The following is a 19,003-nucleotide window of genomic DNA, read 5'->3' on the forward strand; positions in this document are numbered from 1 at the left end:
GGATTACAGGCGTGAGCCACTGCGCCTGACCATTTTTTCTGCTTTTTTGTAGAGAGGAGGTCTTGCTATGTTGCCCAGGCTGGTCTTGAACTCCTAGGTTCAAGTGATCCTCCTGCCTCAGCCTCCTGAAGTTCTGGGATTACAAGCATAACCCACTGGGCCCAGCCAATGTAACCTTTTTAAATCTCAGTTTTAAAAGCAATTCTTTTGCAATTAAAAAGTATTCTTTCAATAAGTACTTCCTAAGTTTATGAAAATATGTTTTGTATTTTCCTAAAATATATAATAAGAGTATATCTGAAAATTGGAGTTTTTATATTTTACTGAATATAACAAAGCTAAATGTTGCAATTTTAAAAAGCAGAGACACAGGCCAGGCATGGTGGCTCATGCCTGTAACCCTAGCACTTCGGGAGGCTGAGGCGGACAGATCACTTGAGCTCAGGAGTTCAAGACCAGCCTGGGCAACATGGTGAAACCCTATCTCTACAAAAAATACAAAAAAATTAGTCAGGGGTGGTGGCACGCACCTGTAGTCCCAACTACTTGGGAGTTGAGGCAGGAGGACTGCTTGAACTCGGGAGGTTGAGGCTGCAGTGAGCTGAGGTCACACCACTTCACTCCAACTTGGGTGACAAAGTGAGACCCTGTCACAAAAAAAAAAGTAAAGTAAAATAGAGACACATCGACTTTTTAAAAAATACTTTCCCTACCTTTGCCACTCACTCCATCACACAAATGCACATATGCACATATATTGTTTTTAATTACACATTTATTTGTATAACTATTTGGTTAATGGCTAAATCCCTGCCCCCGCCCCCTTGATAGACTATGTAAGGAGAGGGACAGTGTCTGGTTGTTGCAGTTGTTTTTCATTATTTCTCCCTGGCACTTAACACAGTGCCTGACACACAGGAGGCAAATATGTATTGCATGCCTGCAAGAATGAGTGAACGGAAAGGGAAACCTTGTAATTTTGCCCTCTTATTCGAGGATATTCTCCTCCTACTGAAATATATTGCTACTTATTGTTAGACTATTTAACTTGGCAGCATAATATACCTTAATTTCCTGTGGTTCTTAGTTGTTATTCCAAAACAGAAGCTCCTAAATTTTCATGCAGAAAAGCCTCTATTATCATGTTAGAAAAGCAGGTTCATAGGGCCAGACTACCTGTTTTGAATACCATGTTATTTGCCCATACCTCGGGAAAATTATTTTCTAATCTCTCTGTCCTTCAGTGTTCTCATCTTACAATGAAGTCTATGACTAGATCTATTTCTTAGTAGTGTTGTCAGGATTCAATGAGATAATCCATGTAAAGTGCTTAGCCCTCTCTCTGGCATATGGTGGTGCTCAGTTAACAATGTTGTTATTTTATCTTACGTTCAAGTAATATAAATAATAATAACTTTTTTATTTTTAATGTCTACTGTAGGGCATAATAAATCTACAAAAGGAGTATCTATGCATCCTTCTGTTCTCTCTCCTTCCAAAAACACTCTCGCAATTTTGTTTTATTATTTCATCATTTTCATAAAGCAGGGAAAAAAGAAAAGCAGGTATGAGGAAAGAGACCACTCACTCAAGTCCTGCAGTATTATTCTGCTTCTGCCTATTCCTGCCTGCTGGCTCTAGGCTAGCTTCTACACAAAGAATATCAAGCTGGTTCCAGGAACTGGCAAGATATAAAAAATTAATTATTTATACAAGTAGAGTCACAACAGCAGTAATAGAAAACGATAATGTCACAAGTAAGATCAACAAATATTTTAAATTTCAATTTTGAATTATTTTCACTTTTATCCTCTTCCACTGTTCTCTGCTGCTAAAATAAAATTGGCTAAGGTTCAGCTCTTTCTCTTGTTCCTCAGTTTCGAGTTACTGATAAAAATTAGAGTGGAAAAATAGAAGCTATTAGGAGAGTAAATAAATAATTTAGTTTACAAATGTAAGATCAGCTTGGCAATTGGATTCTTTTAAAGAAATAATATTCAATTTCAGTCACTAGGAGGAAATCATTTATCATCTAATAATAGTTCTCACATAATAAGGTTGTCACGAGAATTAAATGAGTTAATAAATGGAAAGCTTTAAGAATGATACCTGCCATATGATGAATGCCATATAACTATATAAATATTATTTCTAGTTTCACCATTATCATCATCATCTCTTAAAAGTCAATGGGTTTGGTTTTTGTTTTTTGTTTTTTCTGTTGGCAGTTCTTTTATGTTCAAATCCTCTTCTAAACTGTAAAATTCTTTCAAGTTGGTTTTCTGCATGATTATCTTTTTCTCCCTAGCATCCTCCAGCACACTGGCTCATGTTCAGTACATTAAAAGTTATGATATAAAAATGATACCATTTTAAATTATTGATCTAGAATACAGAAATTGATTTTAAATTGAGGGGTTCTTTTGCCATAATGTTCCATATCAGAGGTAATGTTTCTACCATTATGTTGTTACTTTGCAACTCCATAGAAAATATGTTATATATTGGTATTTAATTCCCCAAAATTTTAGGGCAATTTCATGCCTAGATGGTTAAACACCAAGAAGGAGGGTTAGCAAGAAATTTGCTTTATGTTATTAAAAATAATGTGGTAGAAGGTAACTAGGGAAAAAAACTTGTGGCCCAGTAAAGTCATTCTAAAACAATAACTTCAAAGGAACTCATTCTCTGACCTGGCAGGGGATGAGGAGTGAGGGAGAAAGAAACTTACTACTATCTGAATACCTACTATGTGCCAGGTGTTCTTTGCATTCTCATATTTAATTTTCACAACCGTCCAGTAAGATAAGTATTTTGTTCTTCATTTTACAACTAAGTAAGTAGAAGTTTAGAGAGTGTGAGTCATTTGTAAGTTCACTAGCCTCGTTGCAGCAAAAATAGAATTCAAACCCAGTTTGCTAGATTCCAACCCTGCTGTCAATTCTACTATAACACAGTGCCCCCTGAATAGGGAGAACAATGAGAAGAAGGGCAAGAGATCCTAGAGACCCATAAGAAACCTTAATATTTTATGTTGTCTTGTTGTCACCAAGAACCACTGGTACATGGTACAGGCAACTAAGCAAAACTGGTTTCATTAGAAATCCTGGTGTTATTAGGGTAACATGAACACTCAAAAGAGATATTTGAATAGAGGAACACTGAGAGGACAAGAGTGCAAAATCAGCCCAAAAATGTTTGCCTGCTGATTTGTCACTATTGTACTCTTCCTCCACATATATTTGCTAGGAAGAACATAGAACTGATGAGTAAGTTATGAAAATTACTGAGTACTTTTTTTTTCTAATAGTCTAGTACTAGATTTTGTTTATTTTAAGAGAGCCATTTACATTATATATTAACTCCATTTAACATTTTTCTTTATGCCCCATTTTTACCCCTAAATGCAGGCTGTGTTAGGTCCTCTGGTTCTAGAAACAGCAAGAGTCTCCGCACCCCACTTGGAACCATATTCGAAGGATGTGATGACAGTAGCATTTTTAGCCATCTTGATCACAGCTCCAAATGGAGCTCTACTTATGGGCATTCTGGGGCCTAAATTGCTTAGACGCCATTATGATCCAAGCAAAATAAAACTGCAATTGTCAACATAAACATATAGAGCATCATTAAAAAGTTTACCTGTCATCATCTGCCTGCTTCTTTTAATGATTTATTTCACATGACAAAAGAATTTTAAAGTAGAAGTATGTGGGGACTGTACAGAGAATCCAGGATTTAGTAAATATGTGATTTCAGTACAGGACTTTTCTTGGATTTTTTACTCCAAAGTTAATTTAATAAAAATAATATTAAATGGAATGCTCTCTTGGTATTTACACACTGTAAGAACAAATTAAATCTGTAAATACCCTAGGAAAGTTTAAAGTAATCCCTCAGGCTGAATTTTATATCATAACAAAAACTGAACTTAATATTAAGTTAAACAAACTTAATGGCAGAAAGAAAAAACTTTGAATATTGAACTTGGTAAGATAGCCTAAGTTTCCAAACAGGAGGAGTAGAACTCCCCATGATGTCCAGTAATTCAGTTAAAAAGATCACCACAAAAAGAAAAAAAAAAAAGGAAAAAAACACATCAACTTAAAATGAGTTAACTAAATAGATTTTAAATTCTAGTTTTGGTGACTACCTGAATAAATAATATGTTAAGTAATACAACCAAGTTACTCTTTCCCTACTTCTGCCATGCCCTTAAAATGAAAGTCTGGTTTAGCAGTTTTTAGATGAAACGCTATCTATATTTTTATTTATAGAAATAAAATTAAATCACAAATGGAAATAAACTGTATTTTTTCAATTAGTATTTTAAAATCTAGGCATAAAAGGCAGCCTCCAAAAATGAAAGATTTGGAGACTACTGTCATGTGGCAGTTTCTTCTCCTTAGTAATATAGAATTACCTTTTAATTCTGGCTGATTAAATCTGCCATGTTAATGTAGAACCCATCACAAGCAAAGTGAGTTTTAATTAACTCAAGACTCTTTATTTTAAAGTTATAAGAGTCATAAAAAGTTAAAAGAGTCATTCTCAAATGGCCTGATTGAATGGCATCTTAGAAATTGTTTAGACTTCTTTGGCAAAACCTCAATGCAAGGACTGAATATTACTTTCGTTCCCTTTTTTCCTCTTCTCCACAAGCAAGCTATTAAAATACCACAGAATATGAAATTTACACATAAATTTGCCAAGTGAAACAATTAAAATTTAAGGCAATCGAAACTATGTGTTATTCCATTAAGACTAAGGGCTTTCACAGAATATATCCCCAAAACTGCCAAAAGTTCTAAAACCCTCTGGAAAATAACTCTTTGAAAATACACTCTGGGTAAAGATAAAATAGCTACTGTTTTAGTGACATTTTCTCCTTGTAGTTTTACAACAAAGTACAGACTCCATTTTCAAATATTGTAATTCTAGTACTCAAATTCTAAAAATTTAAACTGTGCCAGTGTTTTGACTACTATTTAAATCATGAGGGCATCTCATTGTCACTTATAAGAAAATAAAAATATAGGCAGGGCGCTGTGGCTCATGCCTGTAATCACAGCACTTTGGGAGGCCGAGGCGGGTGGATCACAAGGCCAGGAGTTCGAGACCAACCTGACCAACATGGTGAAACCCTGTCTCTACTAAAAACACAAAAATTTGTCAGGTGTGGTGGCACGCACCTGGAATCCCAGCTACTCAGAAGGCTGAGGCAGGAGAATAGCTTGAACCCAGGAGGCCGAGGTTTCTGTGAGCTGAGATCACACCACTGCACTCCAGCCTGAGAGACAGAACAAGACTCTGTCTCAAAAATATATATATGTATATATTTACATTTACAAGATAGTATTTTACATTCACTAGAGGATTAGATTTCAAAGTAGAAAGTTTATTTTAATAAAAGAGATACAAGAAATCATTTTCAAAATGAGGAATTGTGTTTTTGATTAGGAGGAAAATTGTTGTACCTATTCTTTTTATTCTTTATATAATTTTCTCTAAGTGTCTGTGATACATGTTTATTATACTGAAATAGTCTCCCTTTTAAGGTAATGTTGCAGATGTTGTTATTTATTTGAAATTTTAAGTTTTTTATTTATAAAAAGTTTTCATAAAAATTTACTAATATAATTTAAAAATTACAACCAGTTAATCATGTGTATGATATTAGTGTTTATAGTATTTAAACAAATAAGGCTAGGCGCGGTGGGTCACACCATCCCAGCACTTTGGGAAGCCAAGGCGGGTGGATCATGAGGTCAGGAGAGGGACACCATCCTGGCGAACATGGTGAAACCCTGTCTCTACTAAAAATGCAAAAAATTAGCCAGGCATGGTGGCACACACCTGTAGTCCCAGCTACTCAGGAGGCTGAAGCAGGAGAATCACTTGAACCTGGGAGGCAGAGGTTGCAGTGAGCCAAGATCACGCCACTGCACTCCAACCTGGGTGACAGAGCCAGACTCCGTCTCAAAAAAATAAACTAAACTAAACTAAAAAAAACAAATAAATACAATATTATTGTTTTTTATAAACTTTTTGTGTCTTTGCCTTTTTTTTTTTTTTTTGAGATGGAGTCTCACTCTGTCACCCAGGCTGGAGTGCAATGGCACGATCTTGGCTCACTGCAACCTCTGACTCACTGCAACCTCTGCCTACCAGGTTCAAGTGATTCTCCTGCCTCAGCCTCCTGAGTAGCTGGGATTACAGGCGCCCCCCACCACGCCCAGATAATTTTTGTATTTTTATTAGAGATGAGGTTTCACCAGGTTGGCCAGGTTGGTCTCGAACTCCTGACCTCAGGTGATCCAGCCGCCTCAGCCTCCCAAAGTGCTAGGGTTACAGGCATGAGCCACTGCGCCTGGCCTGTCTTTGCCTATTTTTTCACTGTTTAAGGAATTGTTATTAAAGCGAAATTTTATAATCCAAATTACCTTTCCTTGCTCAGTTATCAATTCTGTTACTTAAAACAGAAGTGACATTATGAGCTATTCCACACTAAAGAATTACAAAATTGAAGGAATGCTTTACATTTCTATACTTTGCTGAAAATTCTTTATCCCAGAGTCTGAAAAGCATTACAGTGTTTTAATATTTTATTTTGGGGGGATTTTTTGTTTTCAAATCAATAAGTAATCTAGGACTGTCATTGCATTTGTTAGATCTGACATTTGCTTGGTATGTAAGGTTCAAAGTTTCCTTTTTAAATTGACTTTATACTTCACAAATTTTTTCCATAGTATTTAAGGTTTTCGATATTGAGATACTTTTCTTCAGTGAAGCACAAGTTTCTTTCTGTGGTCCCTGATCAGTTTTAAACAACTGGAACACCAGTGGCACTCTTAACTGCTTTCTGGGCAGCCTGTTTAGCTTGGTGGTCTTGTAGTACAGCTATACCTTTGTCAGCCTTAGCACAGAGAGGCTCTGGAGATTCAAGCATACGAAGAAGTTCTGAATTACCAATCTCCAACAACATGCCAATGATTTTACCAGCACAACTAGGGCATGGCTTGAAGAAGAGGAAACAGCCATTCACTCGTTTGCTTTTGCTTTTGAGGAGGAGCAGATGCCATCATGGAAGTCAAAGGTTACTGACCTTGTACATGAACAGCAGGCTGCTGCATGGTACCTTGGGGCTGTACAAGAAAATGCCATTGAGGATTGTGAACTTCCATAGCATATTTATACTGTGAAATGGTGCAAACAGCAGGAGTATCTGTAGTAGCAGTAGCGGCAACTGCAGGATGTGCTCCTATTGTCTGTGTTGATGTGTTGTAACAGCTGTGTTGACATGATCATGGAAGCTCTGAAGAAGCTGGTCTCATACGACTAAATGCAGTGATCTAGGAGTGGCTGGGCATATTTGTCAATGGATGAGGTCTGGCACCCTGAACAATTTAGGGAGGATTTTATCTTAGTTGAGCAGTTTGGCTAGGAGAATACTTAGCAGCAGGAATCTCAGTCTGTGGGACAATTGCCATGAAGTAGATTGAAGAAAGTGCTGGCTGATAGGGGATGATTCCCAGGTTGAGCACAGTTTTTACACTTGCCACTCTTTGCACATACTGTACTGGTTAATCAGCTGAGCCTGGGGCTCTTCATTGCTCTTCTTCCCATTGAGTTAATACTACATACAATGGCTCAGTGCCCACAATTCTACCATTAATTTCTAAAAGTGCTTTAGTTGCTTCCTCTGGAGAGGAGAAACATAACACAAATCAAACCCTTTGTTGTGACTACCATCCTTCATAACCTTTGCATTAGTGATTGTACCAAGTGGAGAAAGTTCTTTCCAGAGACATTCATCAATACCATCAAGATTTTTTGCATAAATGTCAACACCTTGTTATCTGGTGATCCTACACTGTTTGAGCTTTTCAAATTTGCACACAAGTTCCATCTGCCATTCTACTTCTTTCTGAGCCTGACCAACATCAATTTGTTTTCCATTGAGCTTCTTTCTGTTCATCTCATCTGCGCATCTTTATGCCTCTCAAAGCTGACAAATCCAAAACCTTTGGGTTTTCCACTTTCATTAACCACTACTTTCACACTTAAGACAGATCCCAACTTGCCAAAGAGATCTTTAAGGCACTTACCATCCATATGTCTTCTCCAAAAATCTTCCTGTAAACATTGGTGAACTTTTTAACTCTGAGTTCTGTTTCTCATTGTTTACAAGACTTAATCCAACAAAGACTTTGCTATCATTTAGAAGCATCCATTTCATTTTGTAATAGACCTTTCAGCTGCTTCTGTGTCTCAAAATGTACAATGCCATCACCGTTGAAACCATTTTCACCACAAAGCACCTAATGTGAAAGTGATAGAGACAGGAGGCAGCCAAGGGTCCCCCGGTAAAACCCCACCTTCAAGACTAAAACAGCCTGAAGGCTGATAAACTGGACTGCAGGTCCTGGATGAAGCCGCCCTTGCCCCGCTGATTCTGAGTGATGCCCACCTGCGCACTGGGATTACGGGGTGGAGCCTCGGGAAGTTTGTGCGGTGTGCTGTGGAGAGGAGTCTGGCCACTCCTGTACCTATGTAGTGACCTGGGATTTAATCTATGAGGGGAGGAACCCACTAGCAGGACTTTCTCTCTTTGCTGAGAGTTATTTTTCCTTTTTCCTTTCTACCCCATAAATTCCGTTCCCCCTCACCCTTCAAGTGTTTGCATGCCTTTTCCTGGTCGTATGACAAGAACCGGGTTTTTTCTACAACAACAAGATGTTACCAAAAGCAGTAGATACATCGTGCAATGCTTTATAATCAATAGATTTGTCCAATTTTTTTATGAATATGTTGCTCACTCCATTTTTGCGAAGTGATAGATCATGCTGAGACCATTTAGTGTGTATTGGCTAGTCTTTTATAACATCAAAATTCATTCCACATCCTGCGTTTCCCAAAGAGCGCCGGTAATCTGGTTCCTGTAGCCCGGGATGGAGAGGACCTGCCAGCAGGCTTGGTCACGTGCGGTGCGAGGACAAGGGATGGCGGGGGCGCTGGGCTCACCTCCACACCCGTCTGCCGGTAGGGCCACAGGCTGCGACCTTTCGGTGAAAGGAGAGTAAGGGCTAGGGCGGAAGCCTGAGCCAGCGCAGAGAGACAAAATCACCTAGAATCCAAAACTACTCCACGGCGGAGGAACTGCGGCCCGCAGCGGGCTGGGACGAGGGTGGCGGTGTAGGGTCCAGGGTCCAGGCCTCGGGATCCTGTTCCTTCTTGAAGCTGCTTCGGAGCTGCGAGGGGGCGGGTGGGTAGCTCTCGGCTGCCTCACCGGGTTATCTTCTACAAGAAGAAAAGGAAAATGTCTCTGGCAGTGAAGACAAGGATTTTTTTGTAAAGTGTTTTGCAGGGGTGGCTGGTGTTAAAACAGAAACCTTTTCTTTTTTTTTTTTAAGTTTTTTTCACGGGATTTTTTCGGGAGAATGGATTTTTCAAGATAATGAATATGTGCTGATCCTGGAGAACACACTCCACATTCTCAGCACTAACCGCCTGGAAGAAGGGACCCGTTAATGTTGAATTGTACCTTCTTTCGTGGCCTCATTTTTTCCCTTTTAATTATGAAACATTGGAGCCTACAGAAAGGTAGAAAAAATGGGCACCCACATAACCACCACCTAAATCCAATTAATTGTTAATATTTTGTCAGGTTTTCTTTATGTAATTTTTCAATTTGAATTAAAAGTAAATTATAGGCATCATGCTAATTTGCCTCTGTATACTTAAGCCTGACTATTCAAAAACTAAAGCCATTTTCTTGCATAACCACAATTCCCTTACCCTTTCACACCAACTTATCAGTAATTCCTTAAAATTATTCAACTCCCAAATACTTTCAAATATAAACAGTCATGCCCCATGTAAAACATTTCGGTCAACTAGTCGACCATCTACACTGTGGTGGTCTCATAAGATTAAAATGGAGCATATATAGAAACTTGGTAAATGGGATATAGCCCTTGAAATTGGCATTGCAGATCAAGTAGAGGAAACGATTGATATTCAGTAGTGGTGCTGGAACATTTGATTTTCCTTATAAAAAATACATAAGTGAAAGTATACAGGGCCGGGTGTGGTGATTCATGCCTGTAATCCCAGCACTTTGGGAGGCCAAGGTGGGTGAATCATCTGAGATCAGGAGTTTGAGACCAGCCTGGTCAACACGGTGAAACCCCGTCTCTACTGAAAATATAAAAATTAGCCTGGTGCAGTGGCGGGTGCCTGTAATCCCAGCTACTTGGAGGCTGAGGCCAGAGAATCACTTGAACCTGAGAGGCAGAGGTTGCAGTGAGCCAAGACCGTGCCATTAATTCCAGTCTGGGTGACAAGAGTGAAACTCCATCTCAAAAAAAAAAAAAAAAAAAAAAATTAGCTGGGCCTGGTGGTGGGTGCCTGTAATCCCAGCTACTCAGGAGGCGGAGGCACGAGAATTGCTTGAACCTGGGAGGCTGAGGTTGCAGTGAGCTGAGATCTTACCCCATCCTGGGTGACACAGTGAGACTCTGTCTCAAAAATATACATATATATATACCATCTAGGTTTGCATAATTACGCCCTATGATTCACATTTTCTTAATTGTTCCCCAATTATAGCAATTTGTAAAAGCCCGGATCCAGTCGAGAACTGGACACTACATTTTGTTTTTGTTTGTCTCTTATTTTGTAATCCAGTACAATTTCTCCATACTCAAGCCCTTGCTAAATGGCATAGACTTTTTTTTTTTTTTTTTTTTTTTTTTTTTGAGACAGAGTCTTGCCCTGTCACGGGGCTGGAGTGCGGTGGTGCAATCTCGGCTCACTGCAACCTCCGCCTCCTGGGTTCAAACGATTCTCTTGCCTCACCTCCCGAGTAGCTGGGATTACAGACGTGTGCCACCATGCCCGGCTAATTTTTTGTATTTTTAGTAGAGATGAGGTTTCACTGTGTTAGCCAGAATGGTCTCGATCTCCTGACCTCATGATCCGCCCTCCTCAGCCTCCCAAAGTGCTGGGATTACAGGCGTGAGTCACCGCGCCCAGTCGGTATTGACATTTTAAAGGAACCATGCTAGTTGTCACGTAGAATATCTCACATTCTGAATTTGTGGGACTGTTCATGGTTTCATTTAGTTTATCTATCCCCTCAATTTTCTGAAATTTGAAGTTAAATTTAAGGACTTGGTTACATTCAGGTTAAAGTTTTTTGGCCAGAATCATTCGAAGGTGATGTCGTATACTTCCAATAGCAGCACATGGGAAGTTTATGTCTGGTGGTCCCACTGCCAGTGATGCTAATTTTCATTCCTAAATTAAGGTGGTGATTGCCAGATGTCTATATTGTAATGGTATATTTTCCTCTGTAATTAGCCAGTGATCTCTGAGGTTAAACCTTGGTACCACATGAATAATCATTCTTCATCAGGTTTCTCAAAATTAGTAGACTTTGTTTTTAGAGCAATTTTAGGTTTACAGAAACAAATGAGCAGAAAGTACACAGAGTTCCCATGTACCACTACCTTCCCATCCCGCTCCCCACTCAAACCCTACCTCTGCACGCAATTTCCCTTATTATTAACACCACGTATTAATGTGGTACATTGGTTCCAATTGATACGTATTGGTACATTATTATAACTGAGGTCCATAGTTTACATTAGCATTCACTCTTTGTGTTGTATAGTTCTGTGAATTTTGACAACTGTATAATGACATATATCCACCAGTATCATACAGAATAGTTTCATCACCATAAAAATCCCCTGTGTTCCACCTATGTATCCCTCTCTTACTCTCCTCAAATTGCTGAAAACCGCTGATGTTTCTACATTATAGTATTGCCTTTTCCAGACTGTCATACACTTAGAACCATACTATACATAGCCTTCTCATGCTGGCTTCTTTTACTTAGCAATATATATTTAAGTCTTCTCCATGTATTTTCTTACCTTAATACCTGATTTCTTAGTACTGTATAATATTCCCTTGTCTGGATATAGCACAGTTTGTGTAGCCATTAATCTACTGAAGGACATCTTGGTTGCTTCCAAGTTTTAGCAGTTGTGAATACAACTGTTATAAACATCCATGCTCAGGTTTTTAAGGTTTTAACAAACTGTCACTGGCAGTTTCTGTTTTTCCTGACTTTTCAAGCCCATGGGCTATCTCCCAGTGCTGTTTGTTTTAATGTTCTGCAGAGTACTTAAGCATTACAGAATATAGAAGCTGGAAGATACTTGGCAGTCATTTAGTCCCTCATGTTCTAGATGAGAAAACTGAAGCCCTGATACCTTGTTATTTGTGCAGTGCCCCAATATGAGTGTCAAATCCACCTCTCCCAGTTGTTTTCTGTTCAAATAACCCTGTGAACTTCAGTGACCCTCACTGACCACATCGTCATTATTCACCAATAGTTCCCCAATAGATCCACTCTACATCAGCTCATTTCAAATGTTCTTTTCCTTTCATGCACATACAATATAGTACTTAAAATTCTGTTGACAACAATCAATATGAATTCAAATTAAGTTCTTGCCCCAGGGATGTGACTTCTACTACACAGTTCCTTTTGGCCTGAGGGCAATTCCTAGGGAGTGAACTTAGTCATGTGCCCTCAACAGACAGCACTCTAAGGAAGCTGGGGAATGAGTGTCGCCATTCTGAAGGGAGTCCTGGACTACATACCACAGAACACACTACTCTGTCCATCCCTCGTGTCATTTGGATCCATGACTTCATATAACTTCTCTCCATCTAGGAACAGCTCCTCCAGGATTTTGCTTGGTTTCTTTTGCTGAGGAAACCTGAAAGTAACATTCACGGAGTGAACAATAGCTCCTTGGCTCTTCAACTGGTCTTTCACCCTAAACTGATCATCTCCCTTTCCTACTATACAGGTACTATCGGGTTTACATTCTTACACTCAGCTAGCACCTCCACTGGTCTAGGTCATTTACCTGGTAATAGGAGAGGGGGGTCTAGTAGCCATGGCTACTAGACTTTTCCATTTAAATTGAGCAATCAAAATTTAGTAAGAGACTACTTAAACATCACTTGGCTGCCAAACACATTCCTGTCTCCTTCTGTTGTGTAACAGCATTGAATTGCAGAGATAAGAAGCAAAAATTTCCCAAGTGAATCCCTGGGGGTGACGGTAAATAGTGCTACTCTTTCTTCAATCCATGGTCCTCTTTCTATTAGCGACATGGGACCATATAATGATTATTGATCTAGGATATATGCTTGTATCGCATCCCTGCAGCTTCAAAGGGCTACTGGAGGCTGTTACATCACTGCATCAGTTTGACAGCTTCTAGTTTTTGTGATTTCACGATTTGTAATAGGATCACTAAATTGCATTTTCCTGTGTCCACCACTGCAACTACAGTGCTATAAAGTACATTCCCTTTATACAGTGCTATAAAATACAACGCAAGGATGTGCAGGATTCCATATTAGAGGATTAAACATTCTGTCAGCCATTGGATAATGGTGCTGGTTGAGGCCGTGTAAGTAGGAAAGATAAATCCATACTCAGAATAAGTGTCGGTTCCAGCCAAGATGAATCACTACCCTTCCTGTGATGGAAAGAATTCAATGTATTCAGCTTGCCACCTTGTGGCTACTTGGTGTCCTTGAGGAATGATGCTATCTTGAGGCCTCAGTGTTGCTCTGTCTTGATGACAAGCTTGACATTCAGAACAACAGTAGCTAGATAAGACTTAGTCAGTGGAGACTCTGCTGTTTGGGCCTCTGCATAGCCTCCATCCTTGTCACTACATTTATTCACCAATTGTGCCAGTACTGAGCTGGCCAATGGAAGAGGTTGGCTAACATCATCCAGCTGAGTCGCTTTTCTCCTTGGTTGTTGATAGATACCTCCTGTAGGTGTTAACATGGGAAACAAAGATCTTCATACTTTTTGTACATTGCCATAAGTCCATCCATATGCCCTTTTCTCAGATATCTTTTTCTCTAGTCTTCCAAATTTTCTCCTTCCATCCCCCTGACCTGTAGCCAAGCCATTTGACCATGAGTCAGTACATTCTTACTTTGAGTCTCTTCTGTTTCCATGCAAAGTGAATGACAAGGTGCATAGTGCAAAGTTCTGCCAACTGAAATAATTTTTTTTTTTTTTTTTTGAGACAGAGTCTCACTCTGTCACCAGGCTGGAGTACAGTGGCACGATCTCGGCTCACTGCAAGCTCTGCCTCCTGGATTCACACCATTCTCCTGCCTAAGCCTCCCGAGTAGCTGGAACTACAGGCACCCGCCACCACACCCGGCTAATTTTTTTTGTATTTTTTAGTAGAGACGGGGTTTCACCGTGTTAGCCAGAATGCTGTTAATCTCCTGACCTTGTGATCCGCCCACCTCGGCCTCCCAAAGTGCTGGGAGTACAGGTGTGAGCCACTGTGCCCAGCCAAGAATTTATTTTTGAGTTGAATTTTTAAATATTAAAACTTTTTAAATATGCAAACAAAAATCGTATATATTTGTAGTGTACAACCTGATGTTTTGAAATATGGATACGTTGTGAAATGGCTAAATCAAGCTAATTAATACATGTATTACCTCACATACTTATCATTCTTTTATGGTGAGAACACTAAAAATCTACTGTCCTAGCAATTTTCAAGTATGCAATACATTGTTATTAACTGTAGTCACCATGTTGTACAATAGGTCTCTTGAACTTGTTCTTCCTGCTTATCTTAATTTTTGTATCCTTTGACCAACATCTCCCCAGTTCTACCCTCCTCCCCTAGCCCCTAATAACCATTATTTTGTTTTCTGCTACTATGTGTTTGACTTTTTTAGATTCCACATATAAGTGAGATCACATGGCATTTGTCTCTCTGTGCCTGGCTTATTTCACTTAATATAATGTCCTCCAGTTTCATCCATGTTATTACAAAGGACAGGATTTCCTTCTTTAAGGTTGAACAGTATTTCATTGTGTATCTATACACCACATTTTCTTAAACTATTCATCTGTTAAAGGATACTTAGGTTGATTCCATATCTTGTCTATTATGAATAATGTTGCAATGAACATGAGGTACAGATTTTTCTTTGACATATTCAATCATTTTCTTTGGGTACTAGGATTGCTGGATCATATGGTAGTTTTATTTTTAATTTTCTGAGAAACCTCCATATTATTTTTCATAATGGCTGTACTAATTAACATTCCCGCCAACAGTATACAAAGGCTCCCTTTTCTCCACATCCTCGCCAACACATGTTATCTTTTGTCTTTTTCATAGTAGCCATTCTAAAAGGGATGACTCATTGTGGTTTTGATTTGCCTTTCCCTGATGACTGGTGATGTTGGTTATTTTTTCATATTCCTGTTGGCCATTTGTATGTCTTCTTTGGAAAAATGTTTATTCGGGTACTTTGCCCTTTTGTTAATCAGGTTATATGTTTTCGTGCTATTGAGTTGTATGAATTCTTTATATATTCTGGATATTAATGCTTTATCAGATGTATGGTTTGCAAATATTTTCTCCCTTTTTGTAGGCTCTTTACTCTGTTGATTGTTCCCTTTGCTCACCACAGCTCTTTAGTTTGATATAATCCCATTTGTCTAGTTTTGCTTTTGTTGCCTGTGCTTTTGGGGTCATATCCAGAAAATCATTGCCCAGACCAGTCTCATGGAGCTTTTCCTGTATGTTTTCTTCTAGTAGTTTTATGGTTTCAGGTTTTATATTTAAGTCTTTAGTCCATTTGCATTATTTTGTTGTATATGGTGTGAGATAAGGGTCTAATTTCATTTCTCTGCATGTGGAATTCTCCCAACACCATTTATTGAAAAGATTGTCCTTTCCCCATTGTGTGTTCTTGGCGTATTTACTGAAAATCAATTGGCCATAAATGTGGATGTATTTTGAGGCTCTCTATTCTGTTCCATTGGTCTATTAGTCTGTTTGTATGCCAATATCATGTTATATTTTTGATTACTATAGCATCATAGTATATTTTGAAACTGGATAATGTGATGCCTCCTACTTCGTTCTTTTTTCTCAAGATTTGCTATTTGGTTTTTTTTTTTTTTTTTTTTTTTGTGGTTTCACATGAATTTGGAGACTTTTTTCTGTTTATGAAAAAAAATCATCAGAATTTTGATAGAGATTACACTGAGTCTGTAGATCATTTTGGGTACTAAGAACATTTTAACAATATGAATTCTTCAAATCCATGAACATGGGATATATTTCCATTTATTTGTGTCTTCTTCAATTTCCTTCACCAATGGTTTATAGTTTTGAGTGTACAGGTCTTTCACCTCCTTGGTTAAATTAATTCCTAATTATTTTTGAAGCTATTATAAATGAAATTGTTTTCTTGATTTCTTTTTCAGATAGTTCATTGTTAGTATATACAGACACTACTGGTTTTTTTATGTTGATTTTGCATCCTGCAACTTTATTGAATTAATTTATTAGTTCCAACAGTTTTTTTTGGTGGATTCTTTAGGGTTTTCTACATTTAAGATCATGTTGTCTGCAGAGACAATTTCACTTCTTCCTTTCTGACTTTAATGCCTTTTATTTCTTCTTCTTGCCTAATTGCTCTGGCTAGAACTTGAACAGAAGTGGTGAAAATGGGCATCCATCTTGTTTCTGATCTTAGAGAAAAAGCTTTCAACTTTTTATCATTCAGTATGATGTTAGCTGTGGGCCTGTCATATATGCCTTTATTGTGTTATGTGGACATTGATACCTAATTTGTTGAAAGTTTTTATCACGGCCGGGCGCGGTGGCTCAAGCCTGTAATCCCAGCACTTTGGGAGGCCGAGACGGGTGGATCACGAGGCCAGGAGATCGAGACCATCCTGGCTAACACAGTGAAACCCCGTCTCTACTAAAAAAATACAAAAAACTAGCCGGGCGAGGTGGTGGGCGCCTGTAGTCCCAGCTACTCGGGAGGCTGAGGCAGGAGAATGACGTAAACCCGGGAGGCGGAACTTGCAGTGAGCTGAGATCCGGCCACTGTACTCCAGCCCGGGCGACAGAGTGAGACTCCGTCTCAAAAAAAAAAAAAAAAGAAAGTTTTTATCACAGAAAGATGTTGAATTTTGTCAATTGCTTTCTCTGCATCCATGGAGATATTCATATGGTTTTTGTCCTTCATTCTGTTAATGTGTAATATCACATTTATTGATTTGTATATGTTGAACCGTCCTTGGGAGGATTTAATCTACTGCTATCTTTCCATAGCTGAAGTAGGCTGCTATCATTTTTTACTTGCATCCACATCCTGAGTTGATCTTCCAATGAACAAGCTCAGCTTTTTTCCTCCTTTAGCAATATTGGAACTCCCACATAGCCAGAGTTGCCAGCTGAGGGAGGGAATCTAGTGTCACCATTTTTGATAATGTGGGGACCTGGATCACTTGATCATACTGCTTACTTGTGTCTTCTAGTCCTTCTCACGCCCAATCCTTGATGTGATATGGTTTGGCTCTGTGTCCCCACAAAATCTCATCTCAAATTATAATCCCCACATGTAGAGAGAGGGACCTGGTGGGAGGTGACTGGATCATGGGGGCAGTTTCCCTCATGCTGTTCTCATTATAGTGAGTGCGTTCTCATGAGAGCTAATGGTTTAAAAGTGTTTGGCACATCCCCCCTTGCTCTCTGTCTCTCCTGCTGCCTTGTGAAGAAGGTGACTGCTTCACCTTTGCCTTTAGCCATAATTGTAAGTTTCCTGAGGCCTCTCCAGCCATATGGAACTGTGAGTCAATTAAACCTCTTTTGTTTATTAATTACCCAGTCTCAGGTAGTTCTTTATAGCAATGTGAAAATGGACTAATTCAATGTGCTACTTCTATTTTATTATGATTTGTTGCTGGGCCAGCCTGTCCTTATGATCTGGTAGATCTAACAAAGCCAAACTCATGGTGGGAACTTCTAGCCACATGGTCACTTAATATCTGTTGTCAGGTAGTCCATCTCTACCTAGGTGCAGTAGCATGCCAGGAGCTATTAAAGTATATAATTAGGCTATATATTTATATAATATACAATTACTTGCAGATAGCATGACCGTGATAGTGAACCCCACAAGACTGTGTGTGAATCTTCTATTAGAGTTTGCTATAAACTCCACATGGTGTTTTTTCCAACTGCATATGCTCCCAATACCATAGGGCCTACTAGATTGTATGGCTCAAACAGTAGGGCTGCTTGCACTGGAGCCTGGACCTGCTGCAGAGCCTTTTCTGCCCTAAGCTTTTGTCAAAGGTGGCAGCCTTCTGTGTCACTCAGCAAATGTGTCAGAACAGTATTCCTTAGTGTAGGGGGACCACTGGGCCCCCTAAAATCTTCTGCTGCTGATGTCGCAGGTCCTTAAATCTTCAGACGATTTTCTCTCTCAGGGATGCATGTGTCTCACCAGGCCATCCAACATGCTATTTCTTACCCAGTCTATTTTAACTGGTAAATATAATGGACAAATGTAACATTCTACAGAATGTCCAGACAGCTCAGGTCTCTGGACTATATTAGGACAGAGAGTCAAAGAACTAATATACATCTTGGACAAGTCTCTAAATGTATGCTGTTGTCCTTCCCATGAATGTGAATTGCTTCTGGTAAATTCACTCTAAGTACTGCTTCAGTTATTTTACATATATATTGATCTGTAATCTTTTCATTTTCATTTAATTTTAAGCATGTCCTAATTTTTATTATAGTTTCTTCTTGCTTCCATGAATCATTTGGAAGCTGTTTTTAGTGTCTAAAATTCACAGATTACTTTTGGATAAGTTTTTGTTATTGATTTCTAATAGTGCTATTACACATTTGTTATACCAATGTAAACATTTAATACTACCTTTAGGCCTAATATCTGGTCAATTTTTGTAAATACTCCAAGTGTGCTTGAAAAGAATAGAAATTCTTTAACTGTTGATTAGCCTTACTAATTTTATGTTTATTTATTCAATTACTAAAAATGAATTGTTAAAATCTCTCACTGTGTTTGTGGATTTTTTGTTGCT

At 38.8% G+C, this 19,003-nt stretch overlaps 1 protein-coding gene across 6 annotated transcripts in view; it reads left to right on the forward strand.

The window, feature by feature from the left end:
* SLC9B1 (solute carrier family 9 member B1) overlaps positions 1 to 19,003 on the forward strand; it is a 152,371-nt gene that overhangs the window by 127,250 nt on the left and 6,118 nt on the right. For 5 of the 6 annotated variants that reach the window (XM_050791922.1, XM_050791925.1, XM_050791924.1 and 2 more), the window contains one exon: positions 3,411 to 3,651. The exons of the other annotated variant lie outside the window; for it this stretch is intronic. In XM_050791922.1, coding sequence (XP_050647879.1) covers positions 3,411 to 3,614 — 204 coding nt within the window. In that variant the 3' untranslated portion in view covers positions 3,615 to 3,651. Of the gene's footprint in view, positions 1 to 3,410; positions 3,652 to 19,003 lie in introns of those variants that run through there. 6 annotated transcript variants of the gene reach the window in all.

The sequence above is a fragment of the Macaca thibetana genome, chromosome 5, assembly GCF_024542745.1.
Source record: "Macaca thibetana thibetana isolate TM-01 chromosome 5, ASM2454274v1, whole genome shotgun sequence".
Taxonomy (NCBI): Eukaryota; Metazoa; Chordata; class Mammalia; order Primates; family Cercopithecidae; genus Macaca; species Macaca thibetana.